Here is a 21699-nt window from a genome sequence, read left to right as displayed (position 1 = left end):
CCTGTGGTTTATATATATTCTGTTGAACATTCTTCTGATAAGTTTAATTAAAAACAACATTTATATGGAATGTGCTGCATATAATATCCGCTTTTATTGAGAAAATTAATACTCTGAAGTCATGAAAATCGACTGTTTTCTTAGCACCCCACATATTGTTCAAAGCCCCCCCTTAGCACCGGCAGAGAAAAAATCTTGGTGCCGTCCCTGCTGGGAAATTACTTTGGTCTCTATCTCCTCTGTGAATGTACCACTGCAGACAGATAGGGGCAGATCTCTTGACGCTGCGCACATTATTTTGGCAAGGCGAGCCTTGGAAAAAGTTCTGCCTGCCTTTATCGACATTTTGTGGGCCTACAGAGGGGTAGGACCATTGTCAAGGGGAATAACAAGGTTAACTCTCTATTTAATTCAAGAATAAAGGTCGATAAAATGGTCTTCAGGCTTGCCACACTCAATGCGTGAGCAGTTTGCATGGCGTTATGTCTTGCTTGTCATTTCAGTGTCTATGTTAACATCAGAGCTGCTTAGCAGAATCCAGGCTGCTACGAGAAGATCTGTATCGAAGACAACACCGTTGACAGAAACGTTGAAATAAATACTCTGCTCTGCAACTTGACAGTGCTGGGAGAGCAAGATGATGGATGTCCATTCCTCATTCTTCCATGTTGGAAAACCACATCACCAGTGTTTATAGTGACTGACACCTACATTGTTACCACACCCATGCAGATAGGATGGTGAGGGATTCAAAAATCTAATCTGATCACTTACAAAAAAGTCAGGACAATACATCAAAATTGCCTGCAGTCTGAACATAGCCTAAATTACAGAATCTGCTAAATTACAGGTTTTTTTAGGCTGCAGCTCCTGACCTAGATGAACTCACTGGCACTGTGGCATCTTACATTCATTAGTTTATGTGAGGACTTTTTCCACATACAACAAACAGCTTAACTTGGGCAGCCTCATCAGACCGATGAGGGGTCTTGGGGGACAGATGTAGGGACAGAATCCTGTACAACCAGGCTTGACACATTCTGACAAAGGAGATTTTAGTAAAAAATAAAAAAAAAGGTCCAGGTGTCAAATAACCGGAGTTCCCCTTTAAACCAGGGCTCAGATTTAGCCTTGGGCTGCACAGTTTTTATTGGAGCCACAGAGTCCAGTATGGTCCAGCAGGAGGAGTGAAACCAAGAGCTGAGCTCCTCTGTGTTAACAGAGGCAGGGCGGACACAGAGCTGATCAAACGCCACAGAGAATTCACTGGCAGTAGAAGAGTTAAAAATCTGACGATTCTGTACAGGGGCACCAGATTTAACATGAGCACATGACAAAGCAATTTCAAACAATACAGTCATATGATCAGAAATCACATCGTCACTGATCTCCAAGTTAGAAACAGATAAGCCATGAGAAAGGACGAGGTCTAAAGTGTGACCGTGTTCATGTGTGTGACCAGGCATACATTGCACCAAATTAAAAGAGTCAATAAGGCTTAAGAAGTCCTTCACCAACGGCTTATCAGGACAGCACACATGAATATTAAAATCCCAGAGAAAAAGGGCACGGTCATACCTAGGCATGATTTCAGCCAGAAGGCCAGAAAAGTCATTTATAAAGTCCTTATTGTATTTGGGGGGTCGGTAAATGACCGGGTCGGAACGACCCACCTCAAATAAAGTTACTTCAAAGCTGGAAAATGAGGATGAGATGGTGTGCTGCTTACATTTGAAAACGTTTTTGTAAACCGTCGCCGTTCCTCCACCACGACCCGACGTCCGCGGGGAGTTAAAGTAAGAACAACCAACGGGTAAAAGTTCGACCAGAACGCTGCACTCACCGGCACCGATCCAAGTCTCTGTCACACAGAGGAAGTCCAGGCCACGGGAGCTGAAGAAATCCCTCAGGATGAAAGTTTTGTTCGCCAGGGATCTAGCGTTCACCAAGCCAATCCTGGTGGGAGCTGGGGCCTGTGGTCCGGTGGATCGGGGAGCCCGGGGTAGCATCCTTAGGAGCCTGTGGTTTACCCCGCGCTGAGAGAGCCGAAGGGGGCAGAGGCGGCGGGGCTGGAGTCCCTCAAAAGAGCCGGTGACAGGCATCAGGCAGGCGTCGATGGGGTCAAGGAAGTGCCGGGGCAAGGTGAGAGGAGGGAATAATCCATATACTGTCCGGGAAATGGACGAAGAGCGTGTCAGCCAGAGCTTCAACTTCACCAGCCGACCATCGCGTCTACCGCGGCGACGGGGACGCTTCCGCCGAGAAGGTAGGGCCCAGGCCCAGTACAGATGAGGCGGGATCCCTGCCAAGAGCGGGGGCAGTAGTATTCTGTCCACCTTGATCAGACACGACAATATCTTTGACATTCAGTCGGAGAGACAACATAGACTGGCGATCATACACCAGCAGAGACTCAATTTGTTTAGTGCCGATGGTTAACAACAAAAAACACACTAAGCTCAAGCAAACGGGCAGCCACACACACTGGCGCCATCTTGACGGCGTTTTTTGTTTTTGTTTGTTTTTTTCATTTCAGCAGGATTACATTACTTTGCATTGCATTACTTTAAAAGTGGTTTTCCAACATCGAATTTACCATCAAAAAGACCCAGTAGAGGTTGTACTTCCTGCACCAGCTCAGCTCAGTAATCAGCCTCAGGAGCTGCTGATCCAGTCCTATTCAGGACCTATACATGTCCAGAGTCAGGAAATGGACAGGAAATATCACTGCAGATCCATCACAACCTTGTCCAACTTGTCAACAAGTAGGTGCTAGAGAACACTGTATACCTAAACAACTAGGCCATCACTAAGATGAACAGGAAGATCTGTCATACAGTGTCGATAATCCTCAAAGAGCAAAACGGTTACCTAAAATTATAATACAATGATTATGTATTTACATGTACCTATCTCAGTCATTGCCAAATAGAAACCTAAGCACACTGTATATCCTTTATATCGACAGGTATACTGAACATAACAACCCACTTAATACTTAATTAAATACCCATTTGTAATTTATGCCAGAACTTTTGGCACTATTTGTATTAGTTTACAGTAACAGTTTCACTTGTATATAAACACTGTACATACTGTATGTACATAATAGTTTATGCTTGTTATGTCATAGTTATAAAGTTGTTGTTCTTTGTCTTTGTTTTTAGCTGTATTGTAGCTCTATTCCGATGCCATATTAGAAGATTAAAATAAATTAAATATTAAAAAATTACGCATAGTGCCTCTAAAATTAAAGACTGCAGGTGGAATGCATTGTATTTCTGCTCATGTATAACTGTTTTGGTTATGTTATGAATTTAAAAAAACAGTTGGTAGGCAGCTCAATTCATCAATTGGATGATCTGTAGAAGGCTGACATTATGATGATCCACAATAACATAATGACATTAATGACATAATTGACAAAGGGGAAAAGCTCATTGATCAGAACAGAATTATACTTACCAATACATGAGAAACAGCTATTGATCCTATTTTAAATATATTTTTGTATATAAAACTTCCCTTTCTTTTACAGACTGATTTACTGTAGGTTGTCAGAGATCAGCTGTGCTTCTCTGGCCTCAGCTCTGAAGTCCAACCCCTCCCATCTGAGACAGCTGGAGCTGAGTTACAATCACAAGTTGCAGGATTCAGGAGTGAAGCTGCTGTGTGATTTTCTGCAGAGTCCAAACTGTAGACTGGAGACTCTGAGGTCAGTTCCATTTCTGTTGTTAATGTTTTCATTTTTAAGGTGTAACTGCACTTGTATGTATACATAGATGCATAAAGTGTTTATTTTTCTTAGGTCTATATCTTTATTATTATTATTATTATTTTATTTTATTGTAAAATATTCCACTTTGCATCAGGTGCCACTTTACCTGCACATCATCCTCAACAATTATGAAATGTACATCTTCTCTGGCACTAACAAACTCATTCACTGACTCATACATGTCATTCAACAACTCATAGCCGGAGGAGCTAAGAGGGGAATAAAGGATATGTTATCGGCCCATTGGAGTGCTCTCCATTCCCTATTTTCTCTATTACTCCACAAGGCATAGCCACCAGAAAATGTTCAGAGAAGAAAAGATTCATCTTCTATCTGTCCACATCCCGCTCCGGCCCCTGCTTAAGGCTTGAAAGCCATTGCCATTTTGTCTTCACTATGCTGCTGTTGACAATGGCCTAAAACAAAAACAAAAAAACTAGCTGGCTCTCCACGCATACATACAGTCATGGTCAAAAGTCTACATACAATTATAAAGAACATGCATCATGGCAGTCTTCAGTTCCAATGATTTCTACAGCTCTCATTTTTCTGTGATGGAATGAGTGGAACACATACTACTTCAGCTGCATTCACACTGCCCTTTCAGTGCGGGAATTATGCACAGATTCTCCGCATCACCGTCTGTGTCAAAGTTACAGATGTGGAGAGGGGAGACAGTTCAGAGGCGAGACGGCATCTGTGTGGTGGTGGCGGAGGTGCGGATCAGGGGTGTGTCGGTCTGATGGTGACAGCTAAACAGATCCTTCACTCTTAAAATAAAAGAGAAATGTCCCACACTTCAACCCACAAATCAACGTTACAGTATGAAACAATAGCACTGAGGTAACTGGTAGTGTCTTTGGCAACTTATATGAGGAAAAAATACCGCAGTTATATGTGGAAAAGTGTCTCTCATCCTGTCTGTCCTACCGATTCTTTGTCACATTTCTGCCGAAAAAACAGCATCTGTGTGAGAGAAAACTGGTCAGGATGGTCAAGAGTCAACCAAAAACTACCAAAAAGCAAGTCTGCAGTGAATTAGAAGCTGCTGGAAGACAGGTGTAAGTGTCCACAGTCAAGTGTGTTTTACATCAACATGAGCTGAGAGGCTGCCGTGCAAGAAAGAAGCTCTTGATCCAGCGGATCAAGGGTTTGCTGCTGATCACATGGACAAAGAAAAAACCTTTTGGAGGAAAACTCTGTGGTCGCATGAAACAAAAACTGAGTTGTTTGGCCACATCGAGCAGCAATATGTTTGGAGGAGAGAAGGTGAGGCCTTTAACCCCAAGAACACCATACCTACTGTCGAGCATGGTGCTGGTAGTATGTTGTGGGGCTGTTCTGCTGCCAGTGGATCTGCTGATCTAAAGAAAGTAAATGGAGAAATTAAGGAGGATTATCTCCAAATTCTTCAGGAAAACCTAAAATCAGCAGCAGAAGATTGGCTCTTGGGTGCAGTTGGGTGATCCAATGGGACAGTGATCCCAAATGCATCAAATGTAGTAAAGGAATGGCTAAATCAGGCTAGAATTGAGGTTTTGGAATGCCAGTGCCAGGAAGCCAATAAATTTGTTGAACTTCACCGATAATGTCAAGAGGAGTGGTTAAAAATTCAGCCAGAGGACTACCAGATGCCTGTGGATGGCTATCAAAAGCACCTAATTGAGGTGAAAATGGCCAATCTGGCTTGGTTTGGGTCCAGTTGACCTCATATAGAGATGGTTCATTGTTCTGAGTGATTAGCTTTATCCTATGATGAAACATTTCTATCCTGATGGGAGTGGTCTCTTCCAGGATGAATGCCCCAATCCATAGTGCATGAGGGCTCACCGAATGGATTGATGAGTACTAAAATTATGTGAATTGGATGCCTTCGCAGTCAACAGATCTGTCTTAGACATTGCTTTGCACCATCATCCAAACACCACATGAGGGAATATCATTCAGAAGAAAGTGTTCCAAACCCACCAGTATCACCAGAGTTCAGACTTGTAGAATGAATGCCAAGGAGCACTGAAGCTTTTAGATTGATCCAAATACACACTTGGAGTTCCTAGGTATCACACTTGACTCCCATCAAAATGAAACCGTCCCTCCTAGTCGAAAGATTGCAGCATATCCTTGATAAAACAAAGTTATTTCTTCTGCTGAAAACAAAGCAACAGTTGCTCTACCTCCTTGGCATCAAACCTTGCATTTTTCAGGACCCTATTTCATCTCCCAACTCTTGGACATCGCACCTTCCGTGCCTAATTTACTTAATCTCCTGTTGAATTTCAATCAGGAAGACCATCTTTATCAACCTGACATGCCAGATGGTTCGTTACGCAGAACCACCCTCAGAAGTCACCCTACGGAACTTTCAAAAAATGCTTGGCAGGTGATTGGACGAACCATCTGTCTATCATCGTCTATCAAGGGCTAACTTCAACCAATCAGGTCAATGAATTGCACTTATTCATTGACTTAGTAGGAGAGCCCTACTAGCAGAGCCTGTTGGTAAATCAAATTCTGAAATCTACTCTCCAGTTCTGAAAATGAGATTACCAATTCCTCAAATATCAGCATAAAGGGTTTCTGGTTGTCTCATAAGAAGCTCCTGCTTGAATATGCTTCTCCCTGTGCCATTGTTGATGTCTGGTTGGAAGAGTGTGTTGATGATGCTACTCATGCTCTGTCTAGGCAGTGAGGGAGGCTTTGGCTTCTATTTTGAATGGCTCAGTTATTCAGGTTTCTTGAATTAAAGTTCGACTAGAATGGCACTCAGTAGAACACATACCTCCACCAAGGCCCCTGGATGCGTCCCTTTATCTGGATCCACACCAAAAGTCAGTGGGGTCTTATCTGAGCTGAGTCCCATAGTCCAAATTTGGTCCAGTATTTTTTGTGTAATCCTAACAAACCAACCAACCAACAAACCAACTAAACTTAATCTGAAATTAATCAAAAGAATTTGAAGAAACAACAGTGTTGATGTTCTGTCAAAGACATCTTTGTTGCAGAGATGTCTACTGAAGTTAGCATGCTAACCAGCTAGTCCTGGCCTGTCCTGTCTCCTAATACCTCTTTATACCTCAAAAGCTGATAGTCAGTCAGTTCAGTGTCCAGTCTTCCCTCAGTCCAACATCACCAAGGTCGTTGTCTAGAAAGTGTTGGCTCCTGGCACCCCAGGCCTGACTCCTCCGTAACGCCTGCTCAGACTTCTAAGGTAGCCGTTGACTGATGCCTGACCTCCCACTCACTCCTCTGCCGCTTTCATGCCTCTCCTGTCCAGACCTGCTGTGTCGTCAATGTCCCTGGAGTCATAGACCTGGTCAGAGCCACTCTAAATCATCTCTATACTGTATTCCCTGTTGTCCAACTGGCCTCCTTTGGTCTCAGAGGCTGTGTTTTGGTTGTTTTCACTAAGAGGCTTCTCACCCAGTGTCCATTGACCGCTTGCCCTGCTTGGTTTTGGTTCCCATTCTGGTGATACTCTTTGCAAGCATTTCCTGCAAGTTCAGCCCTTGTTGCGGGTCTGAAAACCTACTCTTCCTGGTGGCTCAAAGCTCCTGTGCAAACACCAGGCTAATTATATTATGGCAGGTGCAGTTAGCATCAGTTAGCAGCTACTTCTGTTGATATGGTACAACGTATTTGTTTGAAGTATGACTTTAACTCTGCCATATTGCACCAACATCATGTCACTTTTTTTTTTTTACCTTAAAATACGTATCAGCTTCAGAGTCATGTTGATGGTATAATGTCTTGTAACAGGGTGAATGGTGTCTCTGTCACTTGTTTCTGCACTATGTAACTTCAGTGAGAGGGTCGTATCACAGTGTTACATCCACTTTGTTTACTCCAAGATACAAGTTTTCAAGACATAACATTGGTATGACATAATAAGTTTTGTTTGTAGTTAGCACCTACATTATGTCTGACAAATTGTGACAGACCTGGGATTTGTATTTGCCACAGTGCTGTTGCACTCAGCATTTGTGGTGGGCTCCACATTTAAAACTTAATGGATTTTTATCCACATTGTTTATTCTTGTTTCAGTTTGAGTTGGTGCAGTTTATCAGAGATCAGCTGTGCTTCTCTGGCCTCAGCTCTGAAGTCCAACCCCTCCCATCTGACCGAGCTCGACCTGAGTGGAAACAACCTGCAGGATTCAGGAGTGAAGCTGCTGTCTGATTTTCTGCAGAGTCCACACTGTAGACTGAAGACTCTGAGGTCAGACACTGTTTTTTACTTCTGTGCTCAGATTACCATGATGTGAAAGTTGTGATTGCACTAAACTGCAGACCCAAAGCTGATATTACACTGATCCATGCTGAGTATCTTAATGCTAAAGTCTGTTCTCTACTTCTGGGGTTTAGTCCATTGACTGTGGCAGAGCAATGTTGAGCTACACCTATGCTGGAATGTATTAAAGTAGCAGCTCATTGTTATTCATACTAATGACGGCTCCTTTTCACTTTTTGTATTTTACAGTTTTAAACCTGCATCCTGTTGAGTTCAGGTGTTTAAAGTTTCAATTTTCTAAAGGTCTCCGTTCTAAACCCTCTTCAGCTCTGAACAGAGTATTTAACACTGAATGATTCAAGCAGGAACATTGTCTTCTAAACTTACATCACTTATTCTTTATTCAGATTGAGGGACTGCAGATTATCAGAGTTTAGCTGTGCTTCTCTGGCCTCAACTCTGAAGTCCAACCCCTCCCATCTGAGAGAGCTGGACCTGGACTACAACAAGCTGCAGGATTCAGGAGTGAAGCTGCTGTCTGATCTTGTGGAGAGTCCACACTGTAGACTGAAGACTCTGAGGTCAGTATAGGGTTAGTGTTATGCCATGCAGTTTTTGGCAATATTGTACCAAACACAGGGAGGTTAATGTGTTACTCTCATGGAGTGTACCTCCAGTTCCACCATCCACTGTGGGAGCACCCCAACCAATCCGTTGGAGTTGCTAATTCAATAACAAGGATAAGAACCCTCACAGCCAAGTCTACAGAGGTACCTCTACAATGAATTGAGCCTTGGTTTTCTGCTATGGTGGGCGAGAACAGTACTACTTCCCACAGGTAGTTGCAGTAGTTGCAATGTTATTAGACAAATGAGAATTTACAGTAGAGTGAAAAACGTAGTTTGTTTTTATTTTTTTGTGATGTTTATTGGATTTCGACAGATGACTAATTATTTCCTTGAACGGAGGCAGAAAACATTTTTTAGTTTTAACTTTTAGATTTCAATTTAGTTTAGTTTGAGTTTTTAGAGTGCGTTTGCCAGATGTAGTTGACCTTCAGTTTTTCAAAGTTTCAGTTTTTTATATATTTAGTTTTAGTTTTACAGTACTTTTAGTTTGTTCTTGTTTGGACTAGGTATGATGTGGCAGAAGTATGTAGCTACATATGCATCTAAAATACATGAAACAAATGTGCTACAAATTCAAATATTTATGTTCTATGTTTGTGTTGCATGAAGAAGCTACAACTTTAATTTTTTTGTTCCACTGTGTGTTGCAAAATGTCAATAACCTTATTGCCAACAAAAAACAAAAAAAAATAAAATTTATGTAGTTGTTTGTAATTTTGATTTTGTTTTTAATTTAGTTTGTAACCAGGCAATTTCAGTTTTTTTTCTTTAAAAAGTACCATTTCTATAACATTTGAGTTGGTGACAGTTTTTTTCACTGCTTATTTTAGTTCCAGTTGTTAGTTTAGGATAGTTACCCTGGTGTTAATCAGTTTTAGTCTTGCGGTGACAATATAACACGATGCAAAGTGTTCGATCAGTTGGCTTGTGTCAGGACTTTGAAGCTGGCTAACAATGCTGGCTATCAATTAAAACTTGATCCATAACTTTTGGGATTGTGTTCATCCCTACAGGATTGATGGCAAGTTGATCACAGCTCACAAAAAATGTGAGTAATGAGTAATGTCCCCCATTCATCAAGGTCAAGTACATTCATTTTAAAATGAGCATGTGCTGCTAATTTTTTTCACACTGTGCAACTTTTCATTATTGTACGTTCTGTTTTACTTCTTCTCTCCATCAGATTACTCTGATGTCGAACCGGATGTGACAAAAAAGCTCCAACTGCCCGATGATGAGGAAAAGGTAATAATGGAGCATTTGCACAGAGTCCTCTAGTATATGACTTTATTTGGACATACATATTGAGCCTTTACCAATGAAAAATTTATGATGACCTAAAACTGCAGAAATTACAGATTTTAATTAATTAAAATGTACAGTCTTAATACTCTCTGGCATGAATTTGCATAATTAGTAAAACAACAATGGAATTACTCAAAAAGATGTGGCAAGAAAAGAGGTTAAAGTTTACTCTCAACTGTCCCTCATAACAGCTGAAGAAAAGTCTTTGCACCAACTATTTTACTTTAACATGACCAGTAAGTGGCACCTTAGCACACAAATAAATTAATCTAAAAAGAGCTTAATTGTAACAACAGAAATACTGCTGAAATATCAACGATAAGCTCAGAGTTGTACAGGGGTTGTATTTAGATCCTTTATAGACTCATCATGCATGTGTTTTTGGCTTTGGGTCAGAATTTCATGGAGTTTCACCGTTAACAGGATGTGATTGCCACTTCCTGTTACTGGAGACAAAGACAGACTGTGCTGGTATCTTCCTCTTTCAGCCATCCAACACACATCCTGACTATAGCGTCCTCTGTACTTGCCTGCAACTAGGCATACTAAGTACATGTACCGTATTGACCCGAATATAAGACGACCCCTCTTTTTCAAGACCCATATTTGGAAAAATACTTTTTATTTGGACAAAATTTCATTTGCATAAAAAAAAAAAAATTCATTGTTTTCCTTGTACATTTCAACATCTTTGGTGTTTATCATGCGGGGGAAAAAAATCATAAAATCTTCTATAGCCCCGCAAATAAGCAAAGCGCAGAACGCACTTCACGGTTCTATGCCATGAAAACAGTGCAATAAAACGAGCATAAGCCTACTGGCCTAACTTGTGCAATAAACAGCGCACATTTTCTTGACAAACAGTGTCAGAACAGTCTGCAAAATGTAAGAGCATTAACATCCAAAAACACCACAAACACATGGCTGATAGTAGTCCAGCGCTGTGCCGGATCTCCGGCGTACCGGCGTGACTGCGGGAAAAAAATGTAATTGGGGTTCACCTAGATCTAACACACATTTCTCTGGATCCAAGAGAAGCGCAGCTTTCATTCTTAACCACACAAACAAGAGGCCTACTAGCCAATCAGAAGTAGGGTGGGGACGGGACTTGGGGCGCTTCACGTGCTGTCGAAAGTGATCCCCGTTCTAATGACGCACCACAACTCACAGGATGGACCGCAGGTTAATGAAAACAGGAGAAGACACCAACGAAGTGGACATGGACATTTAGAATAAATGGCGCTGGGCGTGGATAGAGGAGGTGGGTAGTGATGGCAAGCCCTTTGGGAGCTGGTGCCAAAAGCTCTGGGAACCAGGGGCATGTTTTTGCACGTTGTGTGCAAGGCGGCTGATCTATGGAACCAGTGGCAAAAAAGTTCTCTCACGGCACGAGTCAGACCCAGGGCATAAATCAGCTGTCCATGCCATTCAACACACCTCACATTTGCCGGGGGCAACAGCCACGGCCGACATTCCGCCCTCAAAGACTGATCGTGTGGCTGATTTAAAAATTCGCGTCTGCTCCTTCATTGCTGAGCACGACCTGTCATTTAACATCTCGCGACCCCTCGTCAGTTTGTCAAAGAAATTAGCGGAGGATAAAGTCGCCCTCATACACCTGTCCCTTTCGAGGCAGCATGCTAGCTATTTTATTACACATGGCATCTCGTCAGAGTTTAAAAAAACTCTATCCGAGAAGCTAAAAAATGGCATGTTTTCACTCAACATCGATGAAGCCACGGACAAAAGTATGGATAGGATTATGAACATACTGGTCTGATTTTATGTTATTATTAATGGAATTGAATGGCTGTTTTCTGTATTTAATATAAATGGTGCATATTTTGAACTTATGTTTAAAAAAGTTTATAAGTGTCCTTGTTCATGCCCTTAAAGGATAACTACCGTTTTTTACAACCTGGACCTTATTTCTAGCAAATTATATGGTCATTTACTTTGGTGTCATTTGGAGTCGTTCGGACGAAATTAGATCCAGCGTAGCGCCGATATATCCATATAATGCGAGTGACGGGGCAGCGACACACAGCCTCTATATAACGCATTATCTGCCACGAAACTAGTTCATTTCACAAATATTTTGTCATGATACGCTAGTGCCATTCCCCTCTGAGTCCGGGCTCGTCCGTTATCAACATAGCTAAACAATACTTACTGACAGGTTTCCTTTACTAGGAGAACACAAGAATACATTACTTCGTATAAAATCTACTTCGTCGAACATTAACCATTGTGGCATATTATGTATCATGTTCACTATACATTTATTATGTATCATGTTCACTGTACATTGAGATATGTTTTAACTATAGTTGGTTGGCTCAAAGTTTCTGCTATCGATTAGTCAGACTGGCTACAGTGGCTGGGCTAACAGTAGCCATGTTAGCTAAGGCTATCTCTTTCATTAGCTTTAAGTAGTTTATAGACCCAAATTTAGACATATTACTTTGCTATCATATCGCAAGAATCCCATGTGTAATTACTGTCTATATGCCTAATCCCACCAACATAATATCCAAAAGAAACACATAGCCTACGTTCCTTTATTTGCGGCAATGTGTTAAGTTAGCATTGTCAAAAAAGACTACAACAATGTATACATTTACGGCAGGACCAGTGGCCCAGTGGCACTTTATTTGCATATCCATCAGGGGGCGGTACCCATCCAACAGTCTCTCAGAAACATAACGGTCTGTAGCGACACGCACCGTCATGTGTCGGTGGAATATCATCGGCATAACAGCGGCACACCACTCCGAGGAACGGCATAAGGCTAGGCATCGGTATAAGCCGCTGAGCAGCAATCGACATACCTTTGGCCACTTTTCGATCTCGGCGTCACTCTCATAACTTCTCCTCTGATTTTTATTCACCTGACCGACTTTGGAAGCAGTTTTTTCAAGTGGATCTCTGTGCCCTGGCTGCATCTTTTTGTCATTCAGTAGCTTATGCAAATGAAGGCTAACACACCCACTCCAGCCGACTTGTTTACATGCTTGTTTACAGGATCACGTTAGGGTCACACTGCACTAAACGCTGACGGAGAGAAAAGCGCTCATATGGCGCTACCTATTGTTTTACATGGGTTACTCCTTAGACCCCTAATATAAGACGAGGCGTAATTTTCAGGCATTTTTCAAGGGAAAAAATATCGTCTTATATTCAGATCAATACGGTATATGTGTGATTAAAAAGAAGTCCTTGGATGGTACAAATGATGGAAACAATTTCATAACTAAGAGACATAGTTCAACTGAGGATGGGCACAATCCCTGTCTCAGTCCCAACACAATGTAAATGTATTCTGATATGGCAATCTTCAAATCAAATCAAATCAAATCAAAATCAAATCAAATTTTATTTGTATAGCCCAAATTCACAAATCACAGTTTGCCTCAGAGGGCTTTACAATCTGTACAGAGACGACACCCTCTGTCCTTTGACCCTCGATTCGAGTGAGGAAAAACTTGCCCACAGTGTTTAAATCAGGGGCGAGGAACCTTTTTCATATCAAGGGCCATTTAAATTTTTCTAAAGTCCTCCGAGGGCCATACTATTATGAACATATAACTAGGGATGAAAAAAAAGATGAAAAAAGTCTATAACTGCTGTGTTACTAAGCCTCATGATTGCTGCATTTCTAGACTCACCTAATGTGATGGCTGGAACTGTTTTTCTTTAGTGAGGCGTCTAATGTCAGCTGGCAGTGAGGATGATGCTACTCGAAGCTGGTTTTCCAAGTTTGAGTCAGTCAGTGTTGAGCGGAAGCAAGTCTTTGCAGGAGTCAGTTTTGAAAAGGACTGTTCACAACGATACGTTGTCCCAAACAGATGCAAACTTCAGGGCATGTCTCCTCAGGATGGGAAAATCCTCAGCAAGAACATACAGTTTGTCCAGCAGAGAGAGGTTGTTGGACTTGGCTTTGAGCTCGTTGTTGTTTTGCAGCTCAATTATTTCCATTTGGAAGTTGTCTGGCACATCAGATGGTTGCACATTAAATGGCGTCGCAAACATGTCAAGTTCCTTTTGTATTTTTTTCACATCATGAAACCTATCATCAAATGCCTGGATGAGTTTTGCACACTCACCAGCATATTCAGTCGTAACATCAGGCCTTTGTTCTTGTAGGGTGGGAAAGTGCACAGTGTTTCCCCTTTCCAGTTGTCCTTGCCAAAGCCTTAACTTCACTTCAAATGATTTCACATTTGAAAGCAGAGAGCTGATGAGCTGGTTGGGACCTTGCAGCTTGATGTTTAGCTCTGACAGGTGCTTGCTGATGTCCACCATGAAGGCCAGATCACGGAGGAACTTGCCATCACTGAGCTCCATGACAGGTTTCCCCTTCATCTCCATGAAGCGTCTGACTTCTTCCCGCAGTGTATAAAACCGTGTGAGCATATTTGCACGACTCAGCCAACCATTGCGGGAGCTCCATCAGTGGCGATGCCGCTCAACTTCTCAAATGGCAGTTCAAAATTGTTCATGGCCACAACAACTTGACTGTACAAATCCTCACCTTTAGTAGTGCCATGCATGGCTTGCAAAGACAGCAACTCCTCCTTCGTTTCAAACTCGGTAATCCCACGCACAAAAATGGCAAGCTGCGCTGTGTTTGTGATGTCTGTTGTCACATCACAAGCCAGAGAAAAATACTCAAAGTCTCTTGCAGTGTTCTTAAGTGTTTTTTCAATATCTTGCACCATATCAGTAATCCTGTCTGAAACGGTCCTCCGAGACAAACTGACGTTTTGAAATAATTTCACTTTGTCGGGCGCGAGCAGCTCCGCAGCGGCTACGAGGCGAAACATTGTACAGATGCTGGCCCTAGAGGATAATGTTGACTACAGAAATATACAAATTTGTAGACTTTGCATATCTCTGCAATGCAAATCAACCACCAGCTGTCTCCCCAGGCGTGGCTGTTGTTGTTAGCATGACGTCACAGTGATTGGGTTTGTTCTGTTCACATGTGCTTTACGCTCCCTCTGGCACAGTAATCTTAATAATATCCTGGCGTGTGTGCGCCATTATTTTCAGGTCTAGTGTGTGCATGTTTAATATTAGAAAAAAAACATCTGTCAAGTTTCAGAATCAGATAGAATCTTTACAACTTCTGAGCCCGACTTTAAACTGCAACTGCTTTATAATTCACATGCTAAAAAACAGACATTTTAAGATGTTTACAGTGTTTCCATGAACAGTTTTCCGTTTTCAAAGTCACTACAAGCTTTTACTGTACAATGTGCTTATTTTACCTTAAACAAAAGCCATTTATTTCCCTCAGTGCTGTAGTGATACATGAGCTGTATCTATAACATATCCACCTGCTGCACTCTGACATGCTGGACCTGTCTCTTTCTCTCCCTCTCTTCATCTCTCTCCCTTTTTTCTGTGGTGGTTATGTACTGTAGCCTGTATTTGGTACATTATTACATTATTATTCCAGATTTTTTGTTTTCCTGCATTAATAACAAGGCTAGCCTTAAAGATTTTAACAGTTACTTCATTGATACTATTTCCTCTCCGATCCAAACAGTGTGCTTGAGTTGAATATTGACATCGGGGTTTACTTTTTTATTACTTTAGACCACACAAGTTTGCACTTCTCTGACAACAACTTTTGCCCTCTTTAATCGCAGGCTCCACTGTCCTTCTCACCTGAGCAGACAACTGACTCTTCATACAGGTAATCATATAAAATGACAAAACACTTCAACCAAAGTTATTGCCTGGCTGAGCCTTCACTGAAGGAGAGTGGCTTGGTCTCCGGGGTGCTGTCCTCGCCTTTCACCTGCTGCACATGAACACCTGTCTTAACAGATCATGTGACTAAATGGTCAGTTAATGCTTGTTGTATATTTCGGCATTTCTGTGTCCTGCAGGTTCAGGTGTCCTGGTCCAGGTGTGTTCCAGTGTTCTTTTACTGGACTGGTGTTTGTTGTGGCTCAGGAGGCGGAGCTGCTGTACAAGACTGTCCAATGGGATGAGAGCCTCCTCCAGTCAGCTGGCAAGAGACCTGCAGGGCTGCTGTTTGATATCAAGTGTTCAGAGGATGCTGCTGTCTGTCAGCTCCACCTGCCACACTGTGAAACTAAGGATGGTAAAGACATGGTTGTCTTCAGTGTTAGATAATGAATCAGTAAAATTTAAAGATTTTTGTGCAGTACTTTGCAGCATTCAGTGACATGCAACAACAAACTGTGTTGGAGTTTAAAGTACAGCAATCCAAGCAGATCACATGTGGGTCATGAAAAATGATAATGAATTCAAAAGTAACAGATGCAGGATAGAGGGTAACTGGCCCCAGTACTGCAGAATTGATGACAACAGATTCATTTGAACTCTATGAACTGAAGTGCTCAGACATAAAATTGCCAAAGATGAACCTGCAGCAAAACAAAAGTTTAACAGCTGTTTCCTTTAACAGCGTTGCTTGTTGATGGCCTGTTGTCTGTCATCCACATCACTGACGATGGGATGAGCATCTTAGAGCCGCTGGAGATCACAGACACTCATGTGGCTGTGAAGGTCCCTCACCTCTCTGCCTTTGGTCTGGTCTGGGATATTGTGAAAAGAGTGCTCAACGTCTCACTGCCATTAAACGGCCAAGTTCTGCTGTTCCTCCGACCTCCAGACAGAAGACATCGAGTTCTTGATGTATTTCTGCTGCAGGACAACATCCCTGTGCATGAGGTAAAGCCATGTGTCATATGTGTTTACCATCAGCCTAAACTCATGTTTTAAGACACAGCTCATTCCACAAAGATGATTCAGGTCAGGCACACTTTGCTCCGAGTGTAAAACCTTCTCATGCTGCGCTAAGAATCAATATCAATTTGTAAATCTTCAGATGTATTTATTTATTTTTACTATTGAATTGACATTATACAGCCAGGATTGTACATTGATGGTTGTAGTCCCTTCATGCTACATATTAGGGATGCTCCGATCGATCGGCCGCCGATCGTCATCGGCCGATATGGACCCTAAACAGGTTGATCGGTGGGCTCTCAAAGTGCAGATCAGAAAAGCCGATCGCATATAAATCCATGGATTAAAGTTCTCTGTCGCTACGACGGATTTCTGCCATTCAAACTTAACAGAGGCGACTTGTGAGATCAATGTAGATCGGAGGAGAACTGTTGGCTGATGTTTATTGACAGATTGTCACACTCTACAGCCAATGGTATCGTTAACAGCGTGTGCGCCTGACCAATGACAGTGCAGTGACCCACACAGGGCGGGATCTCAACACGGAGCGGCGCTTAAGTTTAGCTGCTTAGCTAGCAGGGACTCGTCGCGCTGCTATGTTATCAACTGAGTTTAGTCAGCACGTGAGAACTCGTCTGACACGGAGAGTCTCCTGTTGTGTGCTACATGTGTGAAACAACAACTATAGTCTGGACTTTGTCTGCAGTGTATCTGTGTAAACGGCTTCATTCAGCGTCTGTCCCTCCCCTATGGCACCGTGAGTTACCATGGTTACAGGACCGCCCTGAAACTTTATAATGATGATCAATAAGAAGTTTTTGGTTAGTTTGACTGTACAGAGTCATGAATGCTGCCTGATTGTAGCTCAATGCTTAAATCTTGTATTATAACATATAGAACAAAGCCTTAAAGATTCTTGCACGAGGCTAGATTGTAAATACAGGACATTGAGGATTATTATTATTATTCTCCCATCCATTCTGTGATCGATGATCGGGATCGGTATCAGCAGATTTATGATTCCTGTGATCGGTGATCGGATCGGCCCCCAAAAATGCTGATCGGAGCATCCCTACTACATATAAAAACAAAATCATATGGATGATTAAAAAATAAACTAGATTTACCGCCTCGCAATTGTTTCAAGTCAGCACTATGTATATATAATCATTTTAGGATTATTTGTTGGGCTTTTAAGCCTTTATTTGATCCGACAGTACAGAGACATGCAGCAAAGGGCCGCAGGCTGGACTCAGTACATACAGTAGGTCGTCTGCTGTACCATGTACCACTAGCTGCGAGAGAAGCGCATGTAACCCTAACCCAACCAAAACACAATCTACTAGTTAGATTGAATATTTTCCATTGTTTGCTCCTTAACAGTGGAACATTTTAGATCTTCCCTCTTTAAAACCCATTTTAAGAACCATCTGTTTTCTCTGACATGACTGATGACACACTGTTGTTTGTAATTGTTTGAGATTATTTTATTGTTTTCTGTGTATTCTTTGCTAGCACTAATTTACTTGTATCCTCTTGATTATGTCCGTCTCTGTCATTTTATTTGAGTATAGTTCTCATCTGTCATCTGTCTGAATTGTGCTCTATAAATAACGTGGACTTGACTATCTGAGCATAAATGCCAAAATAAAATGTCCTGTGACTGAAGGTTGCTGCTCAACAAGGAGGTGCTGAGTACATCAGGATCTCCTCCGACTGTCATCTCAGCATCGGTCAAAGTTACTTTGCTCGCTGTGAACATGAGGGCTTTACAATACAGCCTGAGGTGAGTCGACTCTTCTAATGGTTATAAATAGAATTATCAATGATACAATGTTGGCTTCATGTTGAAAATAGGTTACAATAAGGAAAGTAAACATTTTTGCAACAGACCTGAAAATGACACATTGCTTCTGGTTTTCAGCATGCACCATTTGGTCCAAAGCATGGACCAAATTTCCATCCAACATTTGAAGTTTTCCTGACGACAAACCCAGAGAAAGTGACTTTGATGGTCCAGGACCAAGAGAGGAAAGACGTCTGGAAACGTAATGTGTATCTGAAAGGTGAAGGCTTCACCAACCTGCAGCAGCACTCCACCTGTCAGAGTTTAGATCCCAGCGACAGACTAGAATAGACTACAATAGAACGTGCACGTGTATTCACAAGTTAGCGATTATTATCAGGGAATCAAATGTCATAATAACTGAGGCACCAGCTGCGCTTTCGAGTCTGTATAAGCGTTAGCTAACTGGGCTAATCAATAATAATAGTGTTAGTAGTTTTCATTCGATTAAGTTGCTAACCTAGATCTTCATGAATTTATGATACACTATTTGTGTTTTTATAGCCTGTTTTGTGTCTTCCAGGTCCAAGAAGGTCAAGAAGGGAAATTCTACAGAGAAACATCCCAGCAGTGGACAGGGTCCCAGCAGAGGACAGAGTCCCAGCAGTGGACAGGGTCCCAGCAGAGGACAGGGTCCCAGCAGTGGACAGGGTCCCAGCAGATGACAGGGTCCAAGCAGAGGACAGGGTCCCAGCAGAGGACAGGGTCCCAGCAGTGGACAGGTTCCCAGCAGTGGACAGGGTCCCAGCAGAGGACAGGGTCCCAGCAGAGGACAGGCTGCGCTCCATTAGGACAGAGTTTGTAAACCGAGTGTCTGAGAAGGGCAAGAAGGGAAATTCTACAGAGAAACGTCCCAGCAGAGGACAGGGTCCCAGCAGTGGACAGAGTCCGAGCAGAGGACAGGGTCCCAGCAGAGGACAGGGTCCCAGCAGTGGACAGAGTCCGAGCAGAGGACAGAGTCCCAGCAGAGGACGGGGTCCCAGCAGTGGACAGAGTCCGAGCAGAGGACAGGGTCCGAGCAGAGGACGGGGTCCAAGCAGAGGACGGGGTCCCAGCAGTGGACGGGGTCCCAGCAGAGGACGGGGTCCCAGCAGTGGACAGAGTCCGAGCAGAGGACAGGGTCCCAGCAGAGGACAGGGTCCGAGCAGAGGACGGGGTCCGAGCAGAGGACGGGGTCCCAGCAGTGGACGGGGTCCCAGCAGAGGACGGGGTCGCAGCAGAGGACAGGGTTCCAGCAGAGGACAGGGTCCCAGCAGAGGACAGGGTTCCAACAGAGGACAGGGTCCCAACAGTGGACAGGGTCCCAGCAGAGTACAGGGTCCCAGCAGAGGACAGGGTTCCAGCAGAGGACAGGGTCCCAACAGTGGACAGGGTCCCAACAGTGGACAGGGTCCCAGCAGAGGACAGAGTCCCAGCAGAGGACAGGCTGCGCTTCATTAGGACAGAGTTTGTAAACCGAGTGTCTGAACCTGTCCTGGACCAGCTCCTGGATAAACTTTATGAGCGTAGTGTTATAACATCTAATGAACTGCAGTCAATCAGAAGTAACAGAGACAGAGCAGAGAAAGCTCGAGGTGTGATCGACACGGTACAAAGAAAGGGAAGAAGAAGAAGAAGAAGAAGAAGAAGAAGAAGAATACTTTATTTATCCCCAAAGGGAAGTGAAGCCAGCTCAGTCCTGATCGCTGCTCTCTGTCAGGTGGATCATCTCCTCTCCAGAGAGTTCAACTTAAGCTGAAGCTAAATCAAGAAAGTGTGATGATGATTCTGTATAACAGCTGACTGTTGTACAGCTTCACATGACGTAGTTCAATGTTTATCAAACAAGTCACTCAGTGGATGGGCCAGAACTTTCTCCAGCTCAATGCTGAAAAGACAGAAATAATTGTTTTTGGTCCCAAAAACGCAAGGCTTGAGGTCAGTGGCCAACTTCACTCAATTACACTAAAAACCACTGACCAAGCCAGAAATCTGGGTGTAGTTATGGACTCGGACCTGAATTTTAACAGCCACATAAAGACTATCACTAAATCAGCTTATTATCATCTCAAAAACATTGCACGAATTAAAGGACTTCTGTCTAAACAAGACATGGAAAAACTAGTTCATGCATTTATTCTTAGTAGGTTAGATTATTGTAATGGTGTCTTTACAGGTCTCAGTAAAAAATCAATCAAGCAGCTGCAGCTCATCCAGAATGCTGCTGCCAGAGTCCTGACCAACAGCAGGAAAATGGACCATATCACACCTGTCCTCAAATCCCTGCACTGGCTCCCTGTGAGCCAAAGGATAGAGTTTAAAATCCTGTTACTGGTCTACAAATCACTAAATGGTCTTGGGCCTAAATACATGTCAGAGTTGCTGGTTGGGTATGAAGCACCCAGAGCCCTCAGGTCATCAGGGGCAGGTCTACTCAGTGTCCCCAGGGTCAGAACCAAGCAGGGTGAAGCTGCATTTAGCTTCCATGGTCCATCTGTGGAATAAACTCCCTGAACACCTGAGATGTGCACAAACTGTCAGCTCATTTAAATCAGGGCTGAAAACATTACTGTTCACTGCAGCTTTCCTATAGTGTCAACTTCTACTTTGATATCTGCGGTTGTGTCAATTTTTACAGTTTTAATTATTTTAAATTCACTGAAGCAATTTTAAGGCTTTGAATTACACCGTGACTTTTATTCTCTCTGACTTTTATTTTCTTAATGTTTGATTCAATGTATTTTAAATGCTTTTAATGTAATTTTTCCATTTTAGCCTGCTTTCCTATTTCTTTACCTGTTTTAAAATGTTTTTAATGTAATTTTTATGCGCCTGTAAAGCACTTTGAGTTGCCTTGTGTCTGAATTGTGCTATATAAATAAACTTGCCTTGCCTTGCCTTGCCTTTAAATGAGACGTGTTGCTGTTAATGCCTGTGGTTCTGATGAGCTTTCTTTGACTCTGACAGTGTTTGACTGTAGTTGGGGGGGAAAAAAGGCCCTTTCACTGTGACCAAACAAACCACTATTTTTTCTCAGGGAAAACATTTGTTCTTTTGTACATTTTGCTGTCTGAATGTATGATGGTTACACGTAGTGTCTTTGACAAACAAGGTCAGAAGAAACTGAAACCTTGTCAACTCAGATGGACAGGTCTTCATGTCAGTCTGCATCACCTCAGGTGCATTCTTGTCTTATCACATCGTT

At 42.7% G+C, this 21699-nt stretch overlaps 1 protein-coding gene across 4 annotated transcripts in view; it reads left to right on the top strand.

Annotated features, from left to right (window-relative positions):
- LOC311249175 (uncharacterized protein) overlaps window positions 1-20177 on the top strand; it is a 50926-nt gene extending 30749 nt beyond the window's left edge. For all 4 annotated transcript variants that reach the window (XM_084340004.1, XM_084340002.1, XM_084340003.1 and 1 more), the window contains 11 exons: window positions 3539-3715; window positions 7821-7994; window positions 8414-8587; window positions 9649-9683; window positions 9819-9880; window positions 15598-15644; window positions 15841-16058; window positions 16386-16651; window positions 18339-18455; window positions 18594-18735; window positions 19039-20177. In XM_084340004.1, coding sequence (XP_084196130.1) covers window positions 3539-3715; window positions 7821-7994; window positions 8414-8587; window positions 9649-9683; window positions 9819-9880; window positions 15598-15644; window positions 15841-16058; window positions 16386-16651; window positions 18339-18455; window positions 18594-18735; window positions 19039-19955 — 2329 coding nt within the window. In that variant the 3' untranslated portion in view covers window positions 19956-20177. The remainder of the gene's footprint in view (window positions 1-3538; window positions 3716-7820; window positions 7995-8413; window positions 8588-9648; window positions 9684-9818; window positions 9881-15597; window positions 15645-15840; window positions 16059-16385; window positions 16652-18338; window positions 18456-18593; window positions 18736-19038) is intronic.
- The last annotated feature ends 1522 nt before the right edge of the window (window positions 20178-21699 follow it).

This window comes from Pagrus pagrus (assembly GCF_965226575.1).
Source record: "Pagrus pagrus genome assembly, chromosome: 20".
Classification (NCBI taxonomy): Eukaryota; Metazoa; Chordata; class Actinopteri; order Spariformes; family Sparidae; genus Pagrus; species Pagrus pagrus.
This window is presented reverse-complemented; position numbering and strand designations above follow the sequence as displayed.